Source organism: Poeciliopsis prolifica, unplaced genomic scaffold (assembly GCF_027474105.1).
Source record: "Poeciliopsis prolifica strain line A6 unplaced genomic scaffold, Auburn_PproV2 SCAFFOLD003, whole genome shotgun sequence".
NCBI classification, from domain to species: domain Eukaryota; kingdom Metazoa; phylum Chordata; class Actinopteri; order Cyprinodontiformes; family Poeciliidae; genus Poeciliopsis; species Poeciliopsis prolifica.
The window spans coordinates 15,946,944-15,965,416 of NW_026562378.1; the positions used below are offsets into that span (position 1 = coordinate 15,946,944).

Below are 18,473 nucleotides of genomic sequence, written 5' to 3' on the forward strand. Positions count from 1 at the left end.
CAGGAGACTGCATGCTATCTTCAGCCAATTTATGCTAGTGTGTTGACAAATTATTACATCAATATATTTTTATTACAAAGTAATAGTATAAAGCTGTATATCATTACCTTTCTAAAATAAGTTTTTGCCAAAACAGAAAGATAGATAGGTGGTAATTTCTTTTTGGGACAAAATCACTTTGGCAAAAAATGATTTGTGCCATTATCTTAGGAAAGTGACAATCTTGAAAATAATTGAATTTTCAATGATTTCCAACTGTGTTTTTGTCTGGTTGTCCCTGAACAAGTGCAGTAAAACCAGCTGACTGAATACATCTCAATAGCTGCCGAAATTAATGACATCTAAAACTCTTACAGCTGCGTTGCTGTCGAAGCAGGTGGAAGGTCCTTTTCGATACCGTGCAGTCGTCATTTCTTCACACGGATTTTCCTCCTTGACTGATTTATTACTCCATTAAGGAGCATTTAAAATATTCTAGGAATTAAGAACCCAACAGCGATGAGGAAGAGGCAGGTTTGTTACTCTGTCAGTAGCAGCTGTGTAAAAGCGGAAAGGATACACTCCTCCTTGTCTTGGGAAAGATCTTCTATCTCGCAGGAGCTGCATGGCAGCTTTTCTGCTACCACAAACAGCAAGTTGGTGTTGTTTATCCTTTTGGCATGAATCAGCCTGCAGTGAAAAAGACAGCTTTGTCAACAACCTCCCTCTGCTTGCTTGCATCTCGCGCTCATTTGCTAATGGATCAGCAAGATTTATGAGACAGCCTTACAAGGCTCATTTAGCCAATAATGTGACCATTTCGTTTAAAAACGACGCAGGTTTGCAGTCTGCAGCGCTTTTCAGGCTGCTTGCTAACCGTGCCTCAGTCTTTTCACATGATTTGCGTAAAAGGACACATGCATGACCTGGAACAGTTTCCGCAGTCTTGGAGGATGTTGTAGGAGTTGCTGAGGTTACTGAAGTAGTACTGGGTTTGGATCATCACGCAGCTCCTCTCTTTTGACTCTATTACTTCTGCTCCCACTTCCTCTGCAACGTCACCAGAACAACAGCGTTCAGAAACACGTTGGTCACCCGAGGTTCTGCTCATATCCAATGATGGCGAATTTAAAACGCAGCTCACACTCACCTGTGACAAACCAGCTGTGGTAAGCTAAACCGTATAAAAGCTGTTGGAACAAGGACCTGTTGAACAAGAGATGCAATTAAGAACATGGAAAACCAGAAACAGGTTAGAGGAAAATTATATAGAGTTATGTTTTTAGATATTTTGTCAAACCCATAAAATACAGCACAGAGACATTAATTCAAGTTGACAGAGCTGGAGGGAGAACTGTTTTTCATACAGTTCATTAACATAGTTTTTAGTTTGCAAAAAGCGGCACTTTTGATTTTCTTATCTCCCAAACAGACTGTCAAATATCAAACTAAACTATAATCAATACTAAGAACCAGAATTGGGTAGTAACAAGTTACATTGAGTTTTTGTAAAAAATTTACTTTTCAGAGTACTTTTACAACATTGGGCTTTTTACTCTTGAGTAAAATTTCTGGTTTCTCAGTAACGTCACTGAATTAAGAACAAGTTTGTTTTAACCAAATATTCACTCGACTCAGACACTCATCTGCAATTTTTGTTAAAGTTTCATAAGTTTTATACTGAAATAAATTGATTTGGAAATCTGCATGACTTTGTTATTTTGTAATTATAGTTATTTACGTGAATTATTTTTATCTTTAAAATACCAACATTTCCACATATGTTTATATTTTGATCATATTCTGCTGATGTAATTTTTAAATATTAAATGACTGATATTATAATTAGTTACTCAGTACTTGAGTCGTCTTTTTAGTAAATATTTTCACTTTTACTTGAGTAAAAATATGTTGAAGTAGTTCTAGTCTTACTTGGGTAAAATCTTTGGATTCTCTGCTCACACCAATATAAACTACCGATAATAGACACCATAGTCCAATAGAGTTGAAATAATTGTCAAAGGAGAATATTCTGTAGTATTTATTGGGACAGTAATAAAAAGGATAGTAAAATTATTTAAACTCCATTGCAGTCTTTTTGTATTTGGGACTGTATGTCACTGTAGTCCAGTGCTTCTCAATTATTTTCCGTTACGTCCCCCCTAGCAAGAAGAAAACTATTTGCGCGCCCCACTCCCCACCGTGACTATCCATCTCTGCATAACATTTTTTCCTTATTAACATTAAAGAAAAAAAGAAAGACATATGGTCAAACTTACAAAGAATAACTTTATTAAATTGTGTTTTAAGTCTGCAACAGAAAAGATTTTAAGTGCATCAATGCCTGAAATAAAAAATAAATAAATCCATGTCTACTGCTGCAGGCAGTATCAGCTCCTCTGCTATGGTGTGGGGCTTTTTGCACTGCGCAATTTGGTACGCCACCTTATATGATGCTAGCAGCGCTCGATGGTTTACTGAAGTAGCCTTCACAAAGCGGGATGACTGTTGGCAATATTCAGCACGTTTTCGCTGAAAAAACTCTAGCGGCTTATCGGCGTGATTGGGATGTAACGTATTTAAGTGACGCGCTAATTATGTGGCTTCATGCTGTCCGCTGCGAGCATTTTTAGACACAGCAAACACACCGGTCTTTCCTCTTCTCCAACTGTAGTCACAGTGAAGCCAAGCGCTAAATACGCTTCGTCGTATTTCCTCTTCTTAGCTTTCGGTTGACTTTCTGTTGTCTCATTATCTTTGTCTCTCTCCGCTTTTCTTTTCATCCCTGTGAAAAACTTTTTCATGTTGGGGGTTGTTGAATAACGGAGGCCATAGACAGAACGCAGTCGGAGCTTTTTGTTGCCGTAACACTGCTAACCAAGGGAAACCTGATGTCGTGTAAGTCGTAAAATGTTGCACTGTCGCAAACGTGACAGAAGTAACAATGAGAGCGCCACTGCCGCCTACTGTGCGCAATTACACTTTATACTAGTACGGCCAAAAAAAAAGCCTGTTCCCCAGGATCACACGCGCCCCCCAAAGGGGGCGCGCCCCACTATTTGAGAAGCACTGCTGTAGTCCAAGCATTTACACAAATTTGCAAAATAACTACTTAATTATTACTGACATCAGTGACATTATTTTTAAAGATATTGATACTTGTTGCTGCTATTGGAGCTACCACAGAAAATCAAAGCGCAAAGGTAAAAATCCCAGCCTTATGTTAATGTTTTGTAAATATTACCATGTATAGTTCAAGACTGATAAGATAACTCAGTTTTTTTTTTATGATGACAAATTAAATGGCCGATCACCACTAGAGATCACAGTCCCTTAACATTTGAAGCGGGCTACTGCCAAAGCTATTACATCTAAACAGGAAGTTTCCCCAACCGTTTACCAATCTTTAAGAGCTTTCTGTGCCTCCATAATCTTTTATTATTTGATGAAGAAAGATGGTTTTGTTCTGGGGACTGAAGTGAAGCCTGTGAGAACTTGCTATTACATGTACAGTAAGTATTGCTTTTCATCTCTACAGGTCATAAATATTGTATTTCAATGCTCAAAAGTATATCCAGTGTAGAAAAAAACATATTAAAAATATTTCCTTCGTCCTCTCTTGACAATAACTGGAGTTATCCTGCAGTAAAAAATGCAGTGGATCTTTGAAAACACCAACAACTTTGACTCCAGATATAGCTAATAGCAAAATATTCACTTTATATGCAAAGTTCAAGGAGCGAAGTGCTTCAAATCTTACCATGCAGCAGCTGACGTCCACCATGCCAGGTTAACAAAGTCTGCAATCGTCGGCTGCAGACAAAGAACATTTACTTATTTCTATTTCTTCCTGCTAAACGGGTCAGTATATTTTTATTTGCAGCTGCCTCTTACATATTTATCTTTCTAAAGTTACTACGTATATTTTGTTTTTTGACATAAAGTAGCATTAAATAAAATGAAAGAAAAAACTGGGCCGTTTTAGGACCACTCAATTACTTTTCTGTGATTTAACAAAGGGAAATTATTAGTGAAGCTGAAGACAAAAAAATAGTTAATTGCCAGAAGAAAAAAAATGTTTTGAGGGAAAGTTGTTAAGTAATTCCATAATTTTGTTGGGATATTGGAAAAGTTACTCAGGATCTTGAATACTTTTGCTGGATCACATAAAAATAACTCAAAAACCTTCAAAGCTTTAGCAAAATGAACTCTTGAAACGCTCTCCAGCATTTTGAAAAATCCTTTCAAAATGCTGGAGCGTTTCAAGAGCTTTTCCTAAAAAACCTTTGGAAAAGTAAGGAAATATCCCTATGAACCTTGGAGGTTTTTACATTTGTTTTGTGGGATGTTGCAAAAAAAAAAAAACTATCAGTGTTGCTTAACTTTACTGGAATCTTAAGAAACAAACTTGGATTTTGTAAAAGTACCTAAAATGTTTGGAGTCGTGTCCTTACCACAAACACTCCTCGCCTTGCTGCTGCAGCTTCACCGTTTTGTATTGGTTCACACACAGACTGATAATCAAACGACTGCTTGCGCTTGTAGAAGGAGTTGTTGTACAGAGCGTACATCAAGTTTGGGTCAACGACACCGAGAAACTTGCCCACCTGCAAGGATACAAAGCTCTGCTCAGCACTTGGTGAAGATTACAGCAAATCTGTGATGTTGGGAAATTAAATCTTATTTTTAATTAAACCTCGCTCCAGTCATCCTTCTGATTTGACATGATTAGGAAGCCGCCGTCATCAATTAAATAGCACAGGAGATCCTGCACAAAGACACACAGCAACAGGAGTTTGAAGATTATTCAGGTGAGAACAGAACATTAAAATACATCATTTAAAATTGTACAGATAGTGTAAAAACTCACATCACTATTAGCTTCACAGTCCATCTCACAACCTCTGTTTGGTCCACACTGTCATGGAGGAAAACACAATATGGTGCAAGAATTGAAAGTTATGATAATAATTATTTTTCCATTAAATTAACATTTAAAACATAATAATTTATACCGTATTTGAGCCTTGACGGCTGTCTGTATGGTTGCTGGCAAGAATCTTGAATTTATCGGTCCATGCTTCCAGGTCTAACTTTACTCCAAGAACTGAGATAAAACGGAGTAATCAAAGCATTAAAAATTATATTTAATGCATAAAATAACAGAAGAGAAGTCACACACTTTGCCTTTATCTTGATCTGAACCATTTTTCCTACCAGCTGTAATGAGGATTTCCTGTTTGCTCACCTGCAGGTTTCACCATCTTCCCACCTATTGTGATATCCAGAGCCATGCTGACCAAAATTCCCACTGTGTCGTTTTCTGGGTTCAACAGGTCAGCCCCAGCTGCGTGAGACGCACACACACACACACACACACAAAAACAAGACACATGAAGGGCGTCAGAGGTTCAAGCTGTGGTTTACTTGTGCAACCAAAGAGGATCATTCACCTGATCGATACGGTGCTGTGAAGATGTAACCCTTGTTGTCAAGGCTACGGCGGTAATAGCTGGCATTAAACGGCTCTGGATCTTCCTCCCAGGTTTCTGCAGCTCTAAGATTTAAAAAGTAGCAAATATTTGCTGTTCATGCTCCCTCCTCAACCTTATGTAACATCCTAACTTATCATCCAAAAATAGATCCGAGTGAAAAATGTAAGATCTAACGAAACAGCTGCAGTCAAGACACACAGCAGTGATGAAATCTGCTCTTACTTGTTTGGAAAGACTCTTGTTATGCCTCCATCTGTTGCAGCAAACACAGCCAGGAAGCCGTATCTAAATGTCAGGAGTGAGGAGAAACAAACAGGCAGGACTCAGATCTGCATCTTCCCCACTGGAGATGTTTGAGAATAAACTTAGTGTTACTCACGTATTTAAGTCTTTATTCTTCCACACTTTATCGACCAGCTGCCGGATGATGCCAGTGTCCAGAATCAGATTGTGAAGGAGCAAACTGTCACCTGGATAAAAATTTAAGACACAGAGAGGATGGTGGAGTAGTACTCAGACTGAAACAAATTTTATTACTACCTTGTCTTGCTTTTGTAGTCAAAGCAACATTAGCTACACGAGTTTCTGTGTATGTAGAAAGAATAAAGTTACTTTCATTTTGTGTGCAACAAAAATAAAAAGTCCAGCAAAACATTTGTTAACTTCAGAAACAGAGCTGCGTTCAGGGTTTGATTGTAAAATGGGCAACGCTGAACAATTTCACAACCATTACTCAAAGATGAATCTGTGATGCATTTGTTAGAGACTATTTTCAGCTGTAGATTAAAACATTTAAAGCGCTGCAGCATTTCTGGCAGCAGGATGGTGGATGTGGGATTTACTCAAAATAAACTCAACAAAAAGGGGAAAGAAACACAAGGACAGGATACTTTATCAGTGTAAAATAAGGAGCAGACAGGAACTGCTGCAGAATGTTGCAATTAGATTATGTGGGCATCATTTATTTTCTTAACCAGATTAATTTAGAGATTTTTTCCTCCAATATGCAAGGCTCCAGACTAATGTTTTTGCACTGGTTGTTCTGGTAGACCTAACAGAAATACATAATATTTTTGTTATTTCATGTTCATTTTGACAGAAAAGTAGTTTTGCAGGCGACATTGATTAGCAGTAGTCGTAGTAATTATTATTATTATTTTTTGTTTCTGCTTCTCCACAATAGCATGTTCTGCCTGCATCTAATTATAACTTGTTCATGTCTGGAAAAAGTTTGTCTAAAGAATTAGAGCTTATGTTGCATTCAGAAAAAATCTGAAGTCAGAAAGATGATCTTCTAAATGTGTGTATCTTCAGTGTATTCTGTCTGAATGTGCTATTATAATCAGTGTAAAGCGACTCCTTTAGAAGTGTTTTCTGCGTCAATTTAACTGCTGGAAAAAATTACAAAGAGTCCAACAACTGAATCAGTAAAATTAATTTACTAAATGAAACATACAGCTCTGGAAAAACTTAAGAGACCACTTAAAATGATCAGTTTATCAAACTTTATAAACATATGTTTGAGTGAAATTAAATCATTCTAAAAATGACTGACAACATGTCTCTGAAATTACAAGCAAAAATGTTCTATTTATTTGCAGAAAATGACAAATAGTCAAAATAATGAAAAAGATGCAGAGCTGTCAGGCCTCAAATAATGCAAAGAAAACAAGTTCATATTCATTTAGAAACAACAAATCGAATGTTTTAACTCGGTTCAGAAATCAATATTTGGTGGAATAACCAGGAGGTTTTCAGTGCAGTGGCCTCCTAGTTTTTTACAGAGCTGTATAGGAGGAGTGGGTCGCAGTCACAGACACAAATCACACGTTGCTCAGCATTTAAACCTTTTCAAGTCATATTTTTTTGACAACTTTAGAGCTTATTTTGGAAACTTGACACAGGTTATTTCTGAGCTCAACTTCTGAGATGTTTCTTTAGATACAATATGGCTGCCTGACTGCGTCAGGCAATAAAATGTGTTAATGTTTAGGTATTAACCTGGAGCACAAACATGATGACTATGGTGTAGCTGTTTCACTGGACAGACAAACCAAAGCATTATGATGACAATACCCAGCAAAACTAATGTAGCATTAGCTACAGCTGGGCTGTTATATGTACTTCTGTTTCAAAAAGGCATCAAATGTTGGGAAACCAATAAGAAAACAGTTGGTTTTGACAGATATATATTTGCTTGTGCAACCAAATTGCTTGAACTCTGGAGTCTAGACTTGTAATGAGAATAAAACTTACATTGCTTGGAGTCTGGCGTTACCTTCTCCATCAGGGCAATGAAGTTTAGCAGGAACTCGGTGTTGTTGTTGGAAAGTTCGAGATCATTGCAGTACTCCCTGAGAAAAAGGCAAAGGATTCAAATGTGGCAAAGTGAAAGAAAGCAGCAAATAAAAAGCAACAATGTTGTCATTGCCATCAACACTGACTCTCTTAGATGTTTCTCATTGAAAGACGCAAAACAGGGAGGGGGAAGCATGAGTCCACACTCATGTTGAGTGTTGCTAAAGTGAGTGGCATGCTCAGGTTCACAAAAATACTTCCACAAAGGACAGGACAGTGAGGCAAAGCATGAGAATAACTAAACTTAGTTTGGACCTTTTTTAAATGTGGGTTTTGGAGGAGAGGTTATGAGAAGCTTGTATTTTATTTTCTCAGGCTGGAGAAACAGGAAGGGGTTCAGTCGCGATGAAAAGCCAGTCTGGGAAACGCTCCAAAAAGTTTTAAAACTGTTTACTCGACTACTTTTCTTTTAAATTAGAAGCTAATTTACCTAGTAAACAATCTAACTTCATTGAAGATCAGCTTGTTCTGCCATCATTTATCTGTAATGATCCAGGTAAAACTTTACTAAAAATTAACTGTAAAAAAAGAGTCTCTTTAAACAAATGATATAGCGCATTAATGATACAGCAAGCAAGAATTTGTTTCTTCTCTTAACCACAATTCAATCTAAATCTAAATCAATATATTTTGATTGAACATTGACATGAAATAAGACAATAACTATAATGAACTGAACAGGAATAATTACTGATCTGTCCTCCACTGAATGAAACATGGAGCTCGAGTGAAATATTTAAAGTCTATATGGTAACTGTAGACTTACCATTCTTTTACAAATTTAGGCTAAATAGCTAACTCTATTTTTTAAGTAATTAAAAAGAAATTTAAGATATATATAGTTGGACAAAAATGGTTTCTATTGGGCAATAAATGATGAACAAAATGTATTAATTGTGGCTAAAGTCTACAAAACAGGAAGTAAATAAATATATAAGAAATAGTGGTTGATTAATCCCAGTGGCCAGCACATATACTTTTAAATGTTTCTTCAATTATAGTAGATTATCAACAAAATCAGTGTGAGGCAAACTACACTGGATTAAAGAGATCAGAAAAAATATGTTATGCTAGTTACTTTAATTCTCTTTCTCAACAGTAGGGGTCACTGCTGATTTCTCTGACTTACATAAGTAATAACAGCAGAAGAAGAAGAACCTCAACTGAATTTCAGACGTCCCTAGCTTTAATTTTTCCTTCAAACAGATTGGATTTTAGTGATTCAAACATTAAATTAACGTATCTGCTCTGCTCAAAGCTGTTTCAATTGTTTTTATACCAGATTATTTTACAGTCATTCTGACTAGATATGCCAGATTCATAAACTCTCCATTAGATCCCACTTCAAAAACTCCAAACTCATCAAAAAAAATGTAGAAGGGTTTTTTCAAACAGAGAAGAACACATGCATTTTTCCCCTTTTTGGTAAAAGCAAATATATTTGCTTCATAAAAATAGTCTTCCCTGAACAGAATCACAACCTAAAGGCTTCAGATTGTGTTTTTGCAATGCAAACATGCAGGATCACACAACAGCACCATGCAAACATCCAACACGTTTTTCTAGTAAATCTTTCAAGAATTTAAAAGTGTGGAACAAGTGTGACAGTAATTTATGATCAAATTCAAAACTTATAGGCTCCACTACACACATAACAATAAAGACGAACTAACAAATATAAAAACTACATAAAGTGACTGAAACACGATGAAAAACTGATGACCATCAACGACAGCAAACATTCATACAAAGGGCTACCTGGGAGCAATGAATACATGTCCTTCAGACTCAAAACTGTTTGGCAGCAGAGATTCAAAATCTGCAACAGAAAGGGGAGATTATCCAGGAAGAGCAGTGGGCAGAGCAGCAGGGAGCACACTGGGTAAACAGCAGCTGTCTTCAGAGGTGCAGGGACGCAGAAGGGACTTTACCATAGCAACAGTGAGGTATCATGGGAACACCAGCGTTAGCCAATATGGTGCCTAAAACACAACCTGACTCGATGCATCGATACTTCCACAAGCACTCACATATTCTGTTTGACTTGTTGCTTTGCCAACAAAAACCCTTTTTTCTTTCTGATTAAGTTTCATTTCAGTCTGATTTATTTATTTATTTTCAGGCATCTGAGAACTGACTTTATCAGGCGTGATGTGTCAAGAAGCGAGTTCTCAGACAGATTGTGCATAATGAGTGCTTTTAGATCAGGCAGGCATCAACATGGCCAACTATTTGCAAGGGGGGAGGAGGTGGGTGAAGGTCCTAATGGAAGTGGTCACCCCTCAGACCGACGGGGGGAGAGGACTCAGAGAGACACTTAATCGGGGGAAATGCATCACATTGTGAAAGGCATGATGTGGGGCAACTTGGGTTGATCCATCTGGAACAAAACAGCAAAAAGAAATGCCACTGGATCCTCAGAAGAGTCCCATATTTCCTAATCGACTCAGAACCAGAAGAGAAATTTAACGCGTGCACAGAGGTAATGGAGTGCCCAGGTAGTTTTCCGCCCACAATGCCATGCACATCCGGGGTCAGGTTTACAGAGGAAGCAGTGGGCCGTGCCCCCGGCGGTCTGAGGGGTGAGGAGGGAGGGGGAACAAGCCGATGGAGACGAGGAGTACAGAGGGACAACATTTAGGAGTCAGGGGAGAAACCTGACAGCATGGGGAGACCTGAGAGGCCGGGAGGGAGCTCAGCCCTGTGGCGTTAGTCTGCACACTGCACTGTTTCCAGCTAGAGGCAGACAAACTACAGCAGCCAAGCTGTTACAAGTCTATCAAATTTGGTCAAAAGTACGTCTGTACCACGATGTCAATAGCTGCATTTCCATTGACAATAAAACTGTGCACGTCTAAATTACGAAAATAAATTTGCTAAATGGAAACACACCAGTTTTGAAAAACACAAAACTCAGTTTTTGTAAAACAGTATTTCGTAAAACTGCAATAAAAACACTCTTTTTTGCATCATAGGAGTCACGTGATTGACAGTCAGATGCTACTACTGGTGAAAACAACGAGGAAGACGACAGGAAGCCGTAGAAGGATGATGCTTGTCTTTTTCAGACAATGTGCGGGTTACAGCATCGCGCAGTTCATAAAATGTGTCATTTTAACATGTTGAATTCATAACTCTTCTGTAAACACTCAGACAACAATTTCCCCAAAACACCGCATAAGTAGCTCCAACGCCTGAATAAGACGTCGACGTCGTTAGCGCCATGACTAAATCACGATTATAGTCTGATGTAGCTGTTAAAATCCATCGCTGCTCTAATTTTTAATGGTAATTGCCTGAATTGTTGTGTAGTTTTAATTTAATTTCTTATCTAGCAGAAACACTGAATTAAAAAAATTGTGTTGTTTTGACTTTAGCTGAATAAAAACAAAGATTTGTGCACATTTGTAATGGAAACGCAGCTAATGAAACTTTATGACTTTATAATCTGAAGTTTCTTGTCTTAGAAAAATATGACAACGTTTTACAATTCTAAAAAATATGTCTGTTCACCTTCCAGGTTAAAAGACTCACACATGCATCTCTTTATGTTGGTCTAACTCATTACATTCCAATAAAAAACACTACAAATTTTAGCTACAATGTGACAAAATGTGGAAAAGTTCAGGAAGTATGCACAATTTTGCAAAGCAGTAAATAAATGTGTGATTGTGCAGATTTGACACGGAAAAAAATGCTATATTTAAATCTAATACCTGAACTCTAGTGTAAAATGAACTAGTTACACTGTAGAAAGAAGATGAAAAGAGAGAGACTGAAGTTAATTAGAGGGGAAAACAGAGCGATTATGGTGAGGTGAAAGAAACAGAGGCAGAGAAGCAACAGCTTCTCTGAAACTGTCTACGAAAGAAAAAGGGATTGATGTGGGAGCGGGGACAGAAGACAAATTTAAACAGAAAACATAAACGTCTATCATCCGCGGGTGCTGTTGCTTTGCTTTTCCCCCCAATATATATATCTATATATACAAATATAAATATATATATATAAGGTTCCTGGAGCAGCAGATGTGTAAGAGAGTGAGGCTGAGGACCGGAGGAGTCATTGTGGGATCTGAGCTGCAGCAAGAGGGTCAAGAGGAGAAGGGATTAACGAAGGAAGAGAGGAGGGGAAAAGGAAGAGAGAAAGGTTGGAAGGGCTGAAGGCATGGTTGGCAGGGACAAAGGCAAGCAGGCTGGGACAGGTGAGAGGAGGGAGGAGAGGGAGGTTTAGGACAAGGGGTGAGGTAAGGAAGCGGTAGGGATTAGGAAGTAAAGGTAGGGAATGTGGACCGATATGGAGTATACTTGCCCTTGGTGTATGAGACTGTGTGGATCCATCAGAGAAGGAGTGAGCAAGAAAAGAAACAGAGGATCGGGTAGGAAGGGAAAGGGGGGATCACAGACAATATTTTATTCAATAACTGTTTGAATAAAAATATTGTTTTCTTGAAAGAAAAGAAACCAATTCAAGTCAAACCAGACAACAGAGAGAAATAAATGAAGAACAAACATTCTTTCTGCAAGACCAACCAAAGAAAAACAAAAGACATCCTGGGCAAAGAAAGCCAGGAAAGGAAATGCACTTAACACAAATTGTGAGAAATAACCATGGCAGAACAAAAGAGAAAAAATAATAATAATTTAAAAACACCAGGAAAAGAGAGGAGAATCAGGGTCTGGACAAAGAAAGAATGAAAGACACAAAATGTGTCCCAAATCAGACCCAGAAAAAAAACAAACTCCCACAGTTGAAAAGCCATCATTCCAGGCCATGTGGGAGTTTAACAATCGAATGATTCCAAAGCTGATCATCTCACACCGTTCAAAAGAAGAGGAAATAAATTCCCACACATGACAGAAATAAATTAAAAAAAAATTATAAAACTCATCATAAGGAGTGAAAAGCATGCGTTTTTTCACAGCTTTCTGGTCAGAAACATCCAATAATTGAAAACACAAACGCTTCAGAATCATTACTATGGTGGAGAAGAGGCGAGAGCATTTGGTAAAACAAAAAATAATAGCACAAAGGTCACCATTATTTTCACCTGAGGAGCACAGTAAAACCACAGCTTTCACCTTTCTGTCTGTTCAGTTATTTTTTTCTTCAGCCAGTGTGAAGAAAAAACATCACCATTTTACAGCACAGCATGAAGACAGGAGGGAGCGGGGGGAGCGGAGGAGGAGGAGGAGTCGAGGGACTCGGGAACCGTATGATCCTGCCTATCAGAGAGCATAGAGAAGGGGGAGAGGGAAGCTGAGGGGTCGGGGCAGACCAATCCCTTCGGACTCTCCATATGATGATGTTGGAAACCCGTGACAAAAATGACTGAATTCGAGTGTAAGGTCACATCGGAAAGAGAGAGAGCAGAGAAAAGAGGAGGAGGACAGACTGAGGGGAGAAGGACGCTGGGTCTGACCCAAAGTACTTACACTGCACCTGAAGGATCTGGTCACTCAGGTTGGCCTTGACATGGTTCTCACTATATGTGGGCAGTACCAACCCTAGACTGAGTTGGGGAAGATAAGGAAGCAGACATGAACATACAGCTCTGGAGAAAATGAAGAGCCCACTGCTCTGAAAACCTGGTTATTCCACCAAGTATTGATTCCTGAACTCTTCCTGAGTTCAAACATTTTTAAATAAGATGCACACTGCTTGTAAATTCACCACTTCAGTAATAATTTAGAGTTTATAAATACTGGATTTGTGTGATCCAGGTAGCCAATCTCATTGATAATTCAGCAAAGAATGTGCAGTGCTTTCTGTTTATTTAACATAAAAATACTCTTTGATAAAGATGTTTTAGGAACATTCCTGCGACGTATGTGGATGTTTTAATTGAAAAACATCACTCAGTTGTGCAGCGCTTCAGATGTTCTCCATCTTTGATTTGCTGTAATTTCCTAAAAGCACGAAAGCTTTTTTCTCTTTGTGCGACAGCAGCATTTGATGTGCCACATTTTCAAACAGACCTTATAATCCACTGAATGTGCTATGATTTCCTTTTTTATATAAAAGCAAATCTAATTTAGCGCATCTGTGCAGTGACAACCTTGCAGACCCCCTGTGATCTCCAACAACCCTATTAGTGATGTCTAAGGATGGGAATACGCCATGTTCCAAATTATTATGCAAGAGATATTTTCTCAGATTTTCTTAAATGGTCAATGCAAATGATGGTCAGTATAATTTTCAAGTCATGAACTATTACAGTATGAATCAAATTTTACTGAACAAAGCTACCCATGAGAACAGTTTTTTTTTTCAAAAATAAAAAACTCAAAATGAACTGATTCAAATTATTATGCACAGCAGATTTTCTAAACATTTTATGGATTATAAAGAACTGCAAACGGTCATTCTTTGAATGTGCAGCATTAAGTGGTCACATGTGCTAAATCAAAAGCTATTTCAATCAAAAACATCTTAACAGATGGAGTTACATGTTAACATAAGACCTCCTCTTTGGTATCACCTCCACAATTCTTGCATCCATTGAACTTGTGAGAATATATTAAATTTAAAGCAAATACTTCAGCAAATGGCATTGCTTTTTTAAATTGTGTCCTTTTCAAAGCGTAAATGTACGAAAACATCTGAAGTACAACACATAACAGGCTTTAAAATATCTCACTATTGCAGACCATAACAGTCAGATTTTAAAACTGCCTAATTATATAATTTCTTAGATAAACATCAACAGAACTGGGCAAGTATTTCCAGATGTAAATCAGAAGCCAGACTGTGTTAAAATTACCTAACTATGTGCAACTTAAACTGTAAAAACTGACTTGTATTCAAACAAGTTTTAGACTTAATTTAATATTTTTAGTCTCTTAAATGACCTAGTTTGGGTATTTTTGCAGCCTATTAAGACAGTAACTCAGTTTGTGAGCTGCAGCAGCTGCACTTCCTATTTATAACTGCGAACTGCTCCAAAGTGAAAGATGATATTTAAAAAACACTTACAGGTTCCAATATTTTGGTCTGAATGTCAGGTAACGCGTTCTTAGCTGCACACCTACCTGTAGTTTGTACCTTCTACGGGCGTCCATGTGTACGTTCGCATGGCTTCGTTGATGTATCTCTGTGGGTAAACACAAAAGAACGACAGTGAGCTAACCCCGCTAATGGATCTGCACATTTCGCCTCCCATAATTAGAAGGAAACAAAGGACAGTGAACACATTGACTGATTCAGATTCATTACAACACTATGCAGGAAGGTGCTACTTTGGATCATGATTGAGTCACATATATTGATGACTTGCCTCATCAACTGACTTAATGAGCGTCTTGATTTTTCTTTGCCCCGATCTGCCATCAATCATCTGTCTGCGGATCTGCAGGAAAGCAAAACAGGGGATGCAAACGAAGGCACACAATACACAGAAAAACAAAAGAACATTAAATATAACTGAAACAGGATATTTACAAACACTGTATAAAAAAGATGTCACATTTTTTTCTTGCTGTCTAACATTAATTTAGACTAAAGATTTTTTCTTTCATGTCAGCAATTAAAGCAGGAGTTTTAATTGCTGAGGGAAACCTTAAAGTTTAAATTGAGTCACTGAAGAAATATGTAAAATGATAAAATATTGTTTGTTCTTGTAGTCTCCTGAAATGAGACAAAAAGTTTGGTTGCTTCAGTGTGAATAAATGTTGTCTATTTCATCCAATTATTTCAGATTTTTAATGCTCCTAAAAACACCTGAGAACCAATTTGTTTCTGATAACTCGCTTTACCTCCTCCTTGTTGTTATCTTCGAGTTCTGCATCCAGAAAGTCCAGAGTGACAGGCTCCCTGAAGTTAATGATCTGCACAGCACAGACGGGTGGGAGACAGTGGGGGAGGATAAACATCATTTAAAACAAATAAAGTCCATATTTAGATTCGGAATTAGGAAACTAATTAGATGCACAGAGACGGACCTACCTTGGGTCTTAGGTTAGGATGCAGCAGCACGTAACCATTTGGGTCAGTAGCAAATGTGTAGCCATTGGCCCCAAGCTGCAGACAAAATATGTTAGAAAATGATTTATTAACCTTTCAAGATAAAATATGTGGATATGATAATGACAGCAAAGAATGCTCACTCTGTATGTTGGAGTCTTCTTCTTGATTTCATTAATTGCAACGTCTACTCCCATAACGCCAAGGATGAGCTGATTCTGTAGGATGAAAAGAAACCAGTAGAGTCCTAGTATTATAATATTAAGAACTCCTCTTTTCCCGGAAAAGGAGGCGATGCAAAGCGCCGCAGCTTGGGCTGGAAAATCTATCAGGATAACGATTAGTCATGCATTTCACAAAGAATGAGAAAAAGAAAACCACAAGCAAAATGTAAAGGGTGTTCTCTGGAAGACTGGCACAGAAATGTAGCGAGCATTTAGTGTCTACGCCAACAAAAGTTGCACACCGTAGAAAAACATGGTGGTGGCAGCATCATGCTGTATAGATGTGTTTCTTTTATTACAGATGTGTTTCTAAATTTATTTTTAGACGTAATTTGTTCGTAAACAATGTTCAAAACCATGCATCCTGCTGATTAAACTTTACAAAACTTTGTGTTTGTCGATCACATGAAATTCATGAAAGTTTGTGGTTGCAATCTTCTTCCTACATTACTGAGTAAAACCTCCAGGGATATTGATATTGTCAAGGCATTGCATCGTTGTGGTCAGTGGATGCCACAGACAATTTGTTGTAATGTCGGATGTCACCTCAAGGGGGAGGTGTTGCCACAGAAAGTCAGCACTGTGTGAACACCATTACAGATGATTGATGATGGTGACACACAGAGAAATAATGAATATAAAAGCTGAAATCATTATGTATGTTTGCGTGACTTTAAAGCTTCGCCCACTTAAAGGGCAAGAAAAACTTTTTAACAGAATAATAATATTAATAGATTGGCTTGTGAGTCATACTGATTTGTGTGTGGGTGGGTGGACTGGTAGACACTTTAAGTCAGTTGTTTTTACCTGAGAGCTTGTGCTGTCTGCAGTGAGGTTGAAAACTGGCATCGTTCCTGTGATGACAAGCCCCAAACCCTTAAAAAAAAGGTCAGAAATGTACAACTAGAATTAGATTTTAAATAGTCAAAATTTCTCTTCAGTAGAAATTTTGTAAACAGAAACAGAGTGCCTTCCCTTTGATTTTGCAAATCAAAAAACTTTATAATAGTACATAATATGTTCAATAAGATACAAGAAAAAGAAAGTTAAATGAGCAAAAACATATATTTTTTGTTTAAATATACATTTTGTGTACTTACCAGAGCATCCTGGTAGACATTGGTCCACTGCACCTGTTTACCTCTAGGCCCAGCCAGCACCATGGGACGTCCCAGGACATCCAGGTATTCCTGCAGGGAGAAACATTTACACTGACTGCTGTGAGTGTCCACAGTAAACATAAATAAACAGACATTTATGGCGGCCATTGTGCATTGGCTTTAAAGGTAGAGAGCTGGTAGAGCCCTCATATGTTCATCTGTCATAAAACCACAAGACCCTGACCGGCCTTGTCTTTGTCACCACATAAAACCAGCGGGCCACCACCAGCGGCAGCAGCATCCCGGTCCGACAGAGCCATAAAGAACCTCACCCTCACCCCCCAGTCTCAAAGCCACTTCAGGCAGTTTCTCATCGTTATGAAGCAGCTATTAAAAACACATTAGGGTTGTCAAGGGGTGCGACATACAAACATTTCCCAGAAGCTCTACTGTCAACAATGGCAGTGAGAGATTATCCCACAGCAATTCTGAATGGAGGTGAAAGGTTATGACTCCTAGTAGTTTGTTTTATTCTGCTTTTCTGAGGAGACCCCATGGCAAAGAGCTAATATTATTTTAGGTAAACAATTATTGACCCTTGTCACTTTGAAGATTATGTGGTAAAATTATTAGGTGCATAACCTGATGGCAAATTTAGGAAACATTATGGTGCCTGATTATAAGCATGAGTCACTACCTTTGTTAATATTTTCAAAAGCTTTGAATTCATTCATCTTTTGATGGTTTTTACAGTACTTTGAAAACATTTTGTTCATATTACACGCTTAATATTTCAGATTATTAACCAGAGTAAATGCAACGAGTCTTCTATACTCTTCTTTGCTGAAATGTTTTCATTTAGCTACATGGAAAGGATTTCAAAACATTGAATGGCAAAAACCTTATAATGATACATAGTATTTCCAATAAAATATTGGAAATAATTTATTGGGTCATACTATGTGGGATTGACTCAGTGATTGAAAAATTATAAATATCAAGTTTTTCAGCCATATTTCAATGCTTAAAAGTTGAATTTGTGTCCATATGTCAACCACATCAAACCAACTCTGCCAAGAAGAGTGGTCAAATATTTAACCACAGTTATGTTTACTGGGTAACAAATAACCATACAATATTTATTCATATATAAAGAGCCATGAAAAATTTTGACCCTGTGAGTGTTAAAGAAAATATATGATAAATTCAGGTAGGTGCATTCAATTCTTAAAATGTTGGAGTCTTAAAAATTAATCAGGTTTTATGCTGACTAATTTAACACAAGGAAGTGTTAAAATGTATAATTAAAAACTTCATAATATTCTAACAATTAGGCCCATGTTGGAAGTATGTAA

The 18,473-nt window shown here is 37.7% G+C and overlaps 1 protein-coding gene across 15 annotated transcripts in view; it reads right to left on the reverse strand.

Annotated features, from left to right (window-relative positions):
• cacna2d2a (calcium channel, voltage-dependent, alpha 2/delta subunit 2a) overlaps window positions 1-18,473 on the reverse strand; it is a 200,897-nt gene that overhangs the window by 7,477 nt on the left and 174,947 nt on the right. For 14 of the 15 annotated variants that reach the window (XM_055027434.1, XM_055027432.1, XM_055027433.1 and 11 more), the window contains 24 exons: window positions 17,119-17,208; window positions 16,826-16,894; window positions 15,938-16,012; window positions 15,777-15,851; window positions 15,587-15,658; window positions 15,109-15,180; window positions 14,864-14,925; window positions 13,268-13,344; window positions 12,144-12,158; window positions 9,591-9,651; window positions 7,731-7,828; window positions 5,854-5,944; window positions 5,697-5,759; window positions 5,433-5,536; window positions 5,228-5,326; window positions 4,995-5,086; window positions 4,850-4,897; window positions 4,676-4,747; window positions 4,434-4,586; window positions 3,740-3,792; window positions 1,130-1,185; window positions 906-1,029; window positions 560-669; window positions 355-437 (listed from right to left, as the gene is read on the reverse strand). In XM_055027434.1, the coding sequence (XP_054883409.1) occupies window positions 355-437; window positions 560-669; window positions 906-1,029; window positions 1,130-1,185; window positions 3,740-3,792; window positions 4,434-4,586; window positions 4,676-4,747; window positions 4,850-4,897; window positions 4,995-5,086; window positions 5,228-5,326; window positions 5,433-5,536; window positions 5,697-5,759; window positions 5,854-5,944; window positions 7,731-7,828; window positions 9,591-9,651; window positions 12,144-12,158; window positions 13,268-13,344; window positions 14,864-14,925; window positions 15,109-15,180; window positions 15,587-15,658; window positions 15,777-15,851; window positions 15,938-16,012; window positions 16,826-16,894; window positions 17,119-17,208 (1,914 nt within the window). The remainder of the gene's footprint in view (window positions 1-354; window positions 438-559; window positions 670-905; window positions 1,030-1,129; window positions 1,186-3,739; window positions 3,793-4,433; window positions 4,587-4,675; window positions 4,748-4,849; window positions 4,898-4,994; window positions 5,087-5,227; window positions 5,327-5,432; window positions 5,537-5,696; window positions 5,760-5,853; window positions 5,945-7,730; window positions 7,829-9,590; window positions 9,652-12,143; window positions 12,159-13,267; window positions 13,345-14,863; window positions 14,926-15,108; window positions 15,181-15,586; window positions 15,659-15,776; window positions 15,852-15,937; window positions 16,013-16,825; window positions 16,895-17,118; window positions 17,209-18,473) is intronic. The other variant, XM_055027424.1, reaches the window with a different exon arrangement.